This window comes from Camelina sativa, chromosome 16 (genome assembly GCF_000633955.1).
Source record: "Camelina sativa cultivar DH55 chromosome 16, Cs, whole genome shotgun sequence".
Classification (NCBI taxonomy): domain Eukaryota; kingdom Viridiplantae; phylum Streptophyta; class Magnoliopsida; order Brassicales; family Brassicaceae; genus Camelina; species Camelina sativa.
In genome coordinates this window covers 28,610,630-28,619,374 of record NC_025700.1, presented here as the reverse complement: position 1 = coordinate 28,619,374, position 8,745 = coordinate 28,610,630, and the positions used below count along the sequence as shown (strand labels likewise).

At 38.3% G+C, this 8,745-nt stretch overlaps 1 protein-coding gene and 1 long non-coding RNA gene across 5 annotated transcripts in view; one reads left to right on the top strand and one right to left on the bottom strand.

Annotated features, from left to right (window-relative positions):
• LOC104753045 (puromycin-sensitive aminopeptidase) overlaps nucleotides 1–6,268 on the top strand; it is a 9,223-nt gene extending 2,955 nt beyond the window's left edge. For 2 of the 4 annotated variants that reach the window (XM_019238132.1, XM_019238130.1), the window contains exons 11-34: nucleotides 117–266; nucleotides 354–415; nucleotides 549–576; nucleotides 661–747; nucleotides 842–867; nucleotides 1,041–1,104; nucleotides 1,187–1,267; nucleotides 1,353–1,400; nucleotides 1,491–1,509; nucleotides 1,652–1,656; nucleotides 1,757–1,768; nucleotides 1,847–1,903; nucleotides 1,999–2,108; nucleotides 2,193–2,273; nucleotides 2,445–2,613; nucleotides 2,792–2,940; nucleotides 3,019–3,157; nucleotides 3,248–3,394; nucleotides 4,108–4,189; nucleotides 4,847–5,022; nucleotides 5,104–5,214; nucleotides 5,293–5,409; nucleotides 5,763–5,834; nucleotides 6,017–6,268. In XM_019238132.1, coding sequence (XP_019093677.1) covers nucleotides 117–266; nucleotides 354–415; nucleotides 549–576; nucleotides 661–747; nucleotides 842–867; nucleotides 1,041–1,104; nucleotides 1,187–1,267; nucleotides 1,353–1,400; nucleotides 1,491–1,509; nucleotides 1,652–1,656; nucleotides 1,757–1,768; nucleotides 1,847–1,903; nucleotides 1,999–2,108; nucleotides 2,193–2,273; nucleotides 2,445–2,613; nucleotides 2,792–2,940; nucleotides 3,019–3,157; nucleotides 3,248–3,394; nucleotides 4,108–4,189; nucleotides 4,847–5,022; nucleotides 5,104–5,214; nucleotides 5,293–5,409; nucleotides 5,763–5,834; nucleotides 6,017–6,097 — 2,073 coding nt within the window. In that variant the 3' untranslated portion in view covers nucleotides 6,098–6,268. Of the gene's footprint in view, nucleotides 1–53; nucleotides 267–353; nucleotides 416–548; nucleotides 577–660; nucleotides 748–841; nucleotides 868–1,040; nucleotides 1,105–1,186; nucleotides 1,268–1,352; nucleotides 1,401–1,490; nucleotides 1,510–1,651; nucleotides 1,657–1,756; nucleotides 1,769–1,846; nucleotides 1,904–1,998; nucleotides 2,109–2,192; nucleotides 2,274–2,444; nucleotides 2,614–2,791; nucleotides 2,941–3,018; nucleotides 3,158–3,247; nucleotides 3,395–4,107; nucleotides 4,190–4,256; nucleotides 4,320–4,409; nucleotides 4,557–4,678; nucleotides 4,761–4,846; nucleotides 5,023–5,103; nucleotides 5,215–5,292; nucleotides 5,410–5,762; nucleotides 5,835–6,016 lie in introns of all 4 variants that reach the window. The other 2 variants (XM_019238131.1, XM_010475321.2) reach the window with 2 other exon arrangements.
• Nucleotides 6,152–8,043, bottom strand: LOC109129631. Its single transcript, XR_002035917.1, has 2 exons — nucleotides 7,711–8,043; nucleotides 6,152–7,629 (listed from the first exon to the last, which is right to left on the bottom strand). It is a non-coding gene; the product is annotated as an uncharacterized LOC109129631 (long non-coding RNA).

Below are 8,745 nucleotides of genomic sequence, written 5' to 3'. Positions count from 1 at the left end.
GTGTCTTCTCGGCTTGGTCTTTGTTGAAAGCATAATTGTTCTTTGAAATGTAGGGTGGACGGCACTATGCCTTATGGGAGGATCCATTCAAGAAACCGTGCTATCTATTTGCTTTGGTGGCTGGACAGCTAGTGAGCAGAGATGATACATTTACCACACGCTCTGGTAGGCAGGTTTCCCTAAAAATCTGGACTCCTGCAGAAGATGTACCAAAGACTGCCCATGCTATGTATTCCCTTAAGGCGGCCATGAAGTGGGATGAGGATGTAAGCACTTGCATTGTTTTCAATTGTCGTTGTTACTTGTTACTACTGAATCTGATTATTTATTTGTGTGTACCCTTTGTCCACTAGGTGTTCGGCCTTGAGTATGATCTGGATCTCTTCAACATTGTCGCCGTTCCAGATTTTAACATGTATGACCAAATGGTGGTTTCTGTCCATTTGCTAATATCTTCAATCCAAAACATAGAGCTCAACGTCTGTGTCTTTTAGCTTTTTTTTTATTGTCATACCAGACAAACTGATTGATTTTTGCTCGATTTTCAGGGGAGCCATGGAAAACAAGAGTTTGAATGTAACCTTTCCTTGCTTTATAAGAACTGATGTACTTTAAAATATATTATATTTTGATGGTGATCCATGAGCTTCTATTTTACAGATATTTAATTCCAAGCTTGTCCTAGCATCTCCAGAAACTGCAACAGATGCAGATTACGCTGCTATTTTGGGTGTCATTGGTCATGAGGTACGTTATAATATGATATGTTGTTAATTGAATTCTTTTCCTGATGTTTAGTTAATTCTCAATAAACACATCTTTCATTGTGTTCTTTGTGCAGTACTTTCACAACTGGACAGGGAACAGGTTAGCCTCATCTCTCCTTCCCTTTGCTACAATTGATTAATTCTTTCTTATTGAATCTTCTAATTTTGTTTGTGTGGTATAAGATAGATGCTTGTCTGTGCAGTATATTTCAGAAAAGAAACGTTGTTTGTATGTGGCCTAATATATGACTAAAAGTCTACTTGTAAAAACAGGGTGACATGCCGTGACTGGTTCCAGCTCAGTCTAAAGGAAGGACTTACTGTCTTCCGTGACCAGGTATATTTTATCCTTTTGCTATTCGAAGATGGTTATGGTAATTTTTCTTATCTAATGATATAAATTTGCAAAATCTATACAGGAGTTTTCATCTGACATGGGAAGCCGAACTGTCAAGCGCATTGCTGATGTTTCAAAGCTTCGGATCTATCAATTTCCGCAGGTATCTTATTTTGTACTCCTTTGAGGCCTATTCATGGGATTGTTTTATCTTCTCATGCCAAATTATCTGTCCTCTAATTTATCAGGATGGTGGTCCTATGGCACATCCAGTTCGTCCACATTCATACATCAAGGTCAGAGATTATCTTATTTTGCGTTGGAAGTGTTAATGGACTTGATATTATAAGTGTTTCTAAATATGGCTCTTTTCCTTTCTCTGGCAGATGGACAACTTCTACACAGGCAAGTTTCTCTTCACAATAAAGAATTCCATTAAAAGATTTTATTATGTTAATCTCAGCATTGTGTTCCAATCTAACGTGCTTCTGCTTTTGTAACCTTCTCGAACCTGCATTACATCTCTGGCCATTACCTACTCTCTCAGTGACGGTAGGGATTTGAGAATTCCTTTTTATTCATATTTCCATTTCCTATCAACCCCTTACATATTTGTTCTAACACAAATATTTGATTTCTGTTGTTGTTTCAGGTTTATGAAAAGGTTTAGCTCTTTAGCTATTGTGTTTTGTTATTTGTAGTAAGCAAGAAACCCTAGTTGACTTTTATAATGTTTTCCTAGGGAGCTGAGGTTGTCAGGATGTACAAAACTCTACTAGGAAGTCAGGGGTTCCGAAAGGTTGCTTTCCAAAGCTACTTGTTTTTTGTGTGGATATAGTGGCGAGATATTCATGTAACATGTTCTGATCATCTCTATTTGTTCATATGTTACAGGGAATTGATCTCTACTTTGAAAGACATGATGAGCAAGCAGTGACTTGTGAAGACTTCTTTGCTGCTATGCGTGATGCAAACAATGCAGATTTTGCTAATTTCTTGCAATGGTTAGTCAGATTATTATTGTGGAATTTCTTGTGAATTTTTGTTTCTCATACTTCTTAAGGATATTACCATATACAACATCATAGGTACTCTCAAGCTGGAACGCCAGTTGTCAAAGTGGTCTCCTCTTATGATGCTGAAGCTCGTACTTTCTCTTTAAAATTCAGGTTTGGTTCTTCTCATGTCTAATTCTATTTTTTCTTCCTGATTCGCACAAAACTTTATTTTTAATACGCCAAACTTATGCCCTGTCTTTGAAATTGAACCTTTATGGATTTTACCTATATTGAATTTGTTGTTGACACATTGTGTTTCTTTGTGATTGATCACTTTCCCAGTCAGGAGATACCTCCGACTCCAGGCCAGCCAACAAAAGAGCCTACATTTATTCCAGTGGTTGTTGGTCTTCTGGACTCGAGTGGGAAAGACATTACACTTTCCTCTGTTCATCATGATGGTACAGTGCAGACCATTTCAAGCAGCAGCACAATACTTCGAGTGACTAAGGTTAGCTGAGATTTCCTTCTTTAAACCAGTCCTTTATGTGATCTTTTTGTAATGTATATATTCTAGATTGCATTACCCTCCGCTCTTGTCTGACATCCAGTGTTTTTAGTTCATTATACCTTTTGCCCTGATCTTCTCATCTATCTTTTCCTGGCTTTATGTTTTGTTAAATGTACAGAAAGAAGAAGAGTTTGTGTTTTCTGATATATCAGAAAAACCTGTTCCGTCCCTATTTAGGGGATTCAGTGCCCCAGTTCGTGTTGATACTGATCTCTCTAATGATGACTTGTTCTTCCTCCTAGCTCATGATTCAGATGAATTCAATCGGTATGTACCTTTCTACAACATATTAGTTCTTCTGTATCCTCTTCCCCCAATACGATTATTCATTTTGTTGTATTTTAGGTGGGAGGCTGGTCAAGTTCTGGCAAGGAAGCTGATGTTGAACTTAGTTTCTGATTTCCAGCAAAATAAACCGTTGGTTCTAAACCCAAAATTTGTGCAAGGTCTCGGCAGTGTGCTTTCTGACTCAAGCTTGGACAAGGTATGGCTCTACCTTCCCTTATCTCCCGCGTAGTTATACATATTAGTGTAGGATAGGACTTTCAAATCTGTATCTGTATCTATTGTGTAGGAATTTATAGCCAAAGCGATAACATTGCCTGGGGAGGGAGAGATAATGGACATGATGGCTGTGGCGGATCCTGATGCTGTTCATGCTGTTAGAAAGTTTGTAAGAAAGCAGCTTGCATCTGAACTTAAAGCCGAGCTTCTAAAGATAGTATGTCTTCTTCTCTCTGCATACCGTATCTTTCGGGATTAAGGACTAAAAGGCAGTTCCTGTTTTCATATAACATTGTTCTCTGCTTATTAACTGAATCTTTTTTAATTGTTTTTGTGCAGGTCGAGAAANAATCGGTATGTACCTTTCTACAACATATTAGTTCTTCTGTATCCTCTTCCCCCAATACGATTATTCATTTTGTTGTATTTTAGGTGGGAGGCTGGTCAAGTTCTGGCAAGGAAGCTGATGTTGAACTTAGTTTCTGATTTCCAGCAAAATAAACCGTTGGTTCTAAACCCAAAATTTGTGCAAGGTCTCGGCAGTGTGCTTTCTGACTCAAGCTTGGACAAGGTATGGCTCTACCTTCCCTTATCTCCCGCGTAGTTATACATATTAGTGTAGGATAGGACTTTCAAATCTGTATCTGTATCTATTGTGTAGGAATTTATAGCCAAAGCGATAACATTGCCTGGGGAGGGAGAGATAATGGACATGATGGCTGTGGCGGATCCTGATGCTGTTCATGCTGTTAGAAAGTTTGTAAGAAAGCAGCTTGCATCTGAACTTAAAGCCGAGCTTCTAAAGATAGTATGTCTTCTTCTCTCTGCATACCGTATCTTTCGGGATTAAGGACTAAAAGGCAGTTCCTGTTTTCATATAACATTGTTCTCTGCTTATTAACTGAATCTTTTTTAATTGTTTTTGTGCAGGTCGAGAAAAACAGGAGCACAGAAGCTTATGTCTTTGACCACACAAACATGGCGAGGCGTGCTTTGAAGAACACAGCTCTAGGTTTGTTTTCCATAGCCGTTCTTCAATAGAAGGAGATACTCTTAGTCANCAGCAAAATAAACCGTTGGTTCTAAACCCAAAATTTGTGCAAGGTCTCGGCAGTGTGCTTTCTGACTCAAGCTTGGACAAGGTATGGCTCTACCTTCCCTTATCTCCCGCGTAGTTATACATATTAGTGTAGGATAGGACTTTCAAATCTGTATCTGTATCTATTGTGTAGGAATTTATAGCCAAAGCGATAACATTGCCTGGGGAGGGAGAGATAATGGACATGATGGCTGTGGCGGATCCTGATGCTGTTCATGCTGTTAGAAAGTTTGTAAGAAAGCAGCTTGCATCTGAACTTAAAGCCGAGCTTCTAAAGATAGTATGTCTTCTTCTCTCTGCATACCGTATCTTTCGGGATTAAGGACTAAAAGGCAGTTCCTGTTTTCATATAACATTGTTCTCTGCTTATTAACTGAATCTTTTTTAATTGTTTTTGTGCAGGTCGAGAAAAACAGGAGCACAGAAGCTTATGTCTTTGACCACACAAACATGGCGAGGCGTGCTTTGAAGAACACAGCTCTAGGTTTGTTTTCCATAGCCGTTCTTCAATAGAAGGAGATACTCTTAGTCACTTACTTCACTACCTTTTGCTTTGTTGAAATACTCCAGCTTATCTTGCATCTCTCGAGGATCCAGCTTATGTGGAACTTGCACTGAATGAATACAAGATGGCCACCAATTTGACCGACCAATTTGCTGCTTTGGCAGCTCTTGCCCAGATCCCTGGTAAAACCCGTGACGACATTCTTGCGGACTTCTATAACAAGTGGCAGCACGATTACTTGGTATGGATTTAAAAATCATAAGTTACTCTCTTCCACTTCCAGGAATATGCAGTACTAAAATTTATCGGTTTCTGATCTCAGGTTGTTAATAAATGGTTCCTCCTTCAATCAACATCCGACATTCCTGGCAATGTAGAGAACGTCAAGAAGCTTTTGGATCACCCAGCTTTTGATCTGCGCAACCCAAACAAGGCAAGTGAATTATGAAACCCTCATCTCACAACTTTTCACAGTTCTATGCTTACGATGAAACCAATAAAAATCTTTCAGGTTTACTCGCTTATTGGAGGGTTCTGCGGTTCCCCAGTGAATTTCCATGCCAAGGATGGATCAGGTTACAAGTTCTTGGGTGACATTGTTGTCCAGTTAGACAAATTGAACCCTCAGGTTAGAGTCCCAAAATATCTGGTCTCTTTGCAGTTGCTTACCTAATGTAACTATCTTCTTGGCAACAACAGCAAGCTTAACGATTTACTTTTTCATTGATCTGAATAGGTNCCATAACAATCTTTCAGGTTTACTCGCTTATTGGAGGGTTCTGCGGTTCCCCAGTGAATTTCCATGCCAAGGATGGATCAGGTTACAAGTTCTTGGGTGACATTGTTGTCCAGTTAGACAAATTGAACCCTCAGGTTAGAGTCCCAAAATATCTGGTCTCTTTGCAGTTGCTTACCTAATGTAACTATCTTCTTGGCAACAACAGCAAGCTTAACGATTTACTTTTTCATTGATCTGAATAGGTTGCTTCTCGTATGGTGTCTGCCTTTTCGAGGTGGAAGCGGTACGATGAAACCCGTCAGGGCCTAGCCAAGGTAAATTGTCCGGTAGATAAATGCAAAACAAGTCTAGAATTTCCACTGAAGCATTTCATGGTTCTTTTTGCCTCATTCAACCTATTTGTCCAGTCTTTTTGCTGATTGAAATCGTCAACCATGATTCGTCTGATAGCCTGAGAAGATCACTAGATTAAAAGCTGTTGTGTTTGTGTTTGCAGGCACAATTGGAGATGATAATGTCTGCAAATGGGTTGTCTGAGAATGTCTTTGAGATAGCCTCCAAGAGTTTGGCTGCTTGAGAGACACCTTTAAGAATCCTTTAAAAGACGCTTCTTCCTGTACTCGTAACTATATTTTATTTTAGCTACTGAAATTAGCAGTGGGATTATATTAAAACAATCACAGATTGTTTTGCCTCTGCTTATGAGTTTTACTATTATTACAATAAATGCTTGCGTTAATTTTCTTTATTGAACGCAGGGTACGTTTAGTAAAACACTAACTATATACTGTAGGCTAGAACTAAACAAGAGGAAACATTTTCTTCGATTAGCTTAGTTACATGCCAAATTATTTAGCTAAAAACATTTTCTTTGTAGCCCTCGTCATCGTCGTCTTCTTCCTCAGATTCAGATTCTGGTGAACACGTGTGGCTATTGCCAGATCCTCCATTGTTGCTTCCGTCGGTTTCGTCCGTCAAGATCTAGACGACATTATCTTCGGAGTCACTTATTACTCCATTTGTACGTCATTGTCGTCGTCTTCAAACACTAGGTCGTAATCCCTTTTGATGTTTTGTGGGGTCAAGATCTTGACACCACATTCAATAATGTCGAAGTCTAGTCGGTATTTGCTGCTGAATTCGAATACCACCACCATCTCTCTGCATGCTTCAGAGGGGTCGATACGTAATGGCAAGGACAAGGAGTGAAATATAACTAGATGTTCCCTTCAAAATTTGGAGGCATCGCCTATGAATCTATGATCAACTTCTTGTCCTTGCCGTTGATGCGACATATTTGTTAAACTAGTAGGGAGATGTGTTATTCCCTTGAGCTTGTCACCGTAGCTCATATCGAGAGTCTGAAGACGACAACACGAGGCAATTGATGCCGACACATTTTCTAACTTTGTGTTGTTTGATACAATCAGATCTTTGATGTGCGTTGAAATAATTGGAAATTTTCTCAATCTTGAGCATCCTCTCATATGGACCCATTCAAGGGATGCCAAGTTCATCTGAGCTGGAATGACTTGTAGGTTTATGCATCCACTTGTATCCAACCTCTCTAGTTTATGAAGATGTGAAAACGATGATGGGATCTCTACCAAACTCTTGCAATCCTTCAGTAACAATCTCTCTATATTCGTAGCATTTGAAACATCCGGGAGTTCCTTCAAATTCTTAGACTTAGACAGATCCATCTCCTTGAGATTCTTAAGGCACTAAGAGAGAGAGAGAGAGAGAGAGAATGAGCATACTTGAAGAGAAAATGACATATATATTCATATATTTATAGCACAACACCAACCTCGATTCCTTCCCATAGCTTCTCAAGTTGGCTTTCTCGCAAATAGAGTCCGACAAGATGTTCTGTATTAAATGTCGGAGGAAGACTCTTGCTTGGGTACTCCTCCCAATTTAGTAACCTTAGACGACGCGGAAACTCTATCCCATCAGGTACATGCATTATATCATTCCCATCATCTCTACTTTTGTAGACTTTGAGGAATCGAAGATTAGGCATTCTTTTAAAAGCTTCTTTTCTTATAGATATACTTCATCAATATCAGATATATCAAATGATATGCCGGACATAGCTCTAGTACCCTAAAACCAATATGTCCCAAGTTTAAATGATAGTATTCATGAACGAATAATATGAAAAATAGTACACGAGAAAGAACTTACTGTGTCATGTTCGAGGACATCACAAATCTCTGGAGCATCTGTTAAGATCCATTGTTTCCAAGGTTCTTCTTTATGAGCGATATTTCTACCAACTTGTTGCAGTAACTTGTGCATCGCTATTCGATCCCCATATCTAGATATCTCTATTTCTATGAGAGATCTGTTTTCAAGGATTTTCAACCCGTATTTGACATCCAAGCAGTCTCTGTCAGCGAACATAAATGTTGCAAATTGGTCGCTTATATACGACGTTATTTAGCGTCAACAAGTGGTCGCAAATTAGTGCCCGTTTTGCGACCATTAGTATTTGTGATAAAAAAAATTAACGACCGCTTTAAACTACAGTCCCGAATTAGTTTCAAACAGTGACTTTGTGAGCATTTTGGAACTAATTTTTCGGTCACAACCGGCATATTTTCGTGTAGTGAAATTAGAGTTAAGTAAAGTTATTACTCTAGTAATTTATTGTGTATTAATTTACAATCAGGTTTTAATAGTTATAAATGTTGATGGTTGCATATTGATCACCGTGAGAACTCTAATTGATCAATCTTGTTTAGTGAAAGAGATTTGACCATGGAAGTGGCTAATATTAGGCTAAGGACCTTAATCTACTAGATTTATGCTTTGTTTTTTCTTCCTTCAAGGGAAGATTGTTGCAACCTTTGATGTACTTTACTCATGAAAACCATACCCTTAATCCATTCATCATCATCATCTTTGCATCAAAAAGCTTTCATCTTTACTTTGACTTGCTTTGATTTTTTTTTTTGTTTTTAATTATGCATTTATCCTATATTTACCATTATTTATCTTGCATTAAATAATCATGGTGATTTAATGAATCTTATATTTGCAAATCGGATTGAACATTGAACAAAGGTATAGTACTCTCTGTTTTTCTTTACTTGTCGTTCTAGAGCTGAGCTTTGCACACAAATTAAAAAATTAGATCAATGTATTATACATTGGTTTGACTATTAGAATTCTAAAGGATTTAATTTTTACAACTAAACTGAAAAAAAAAAAAAAAAA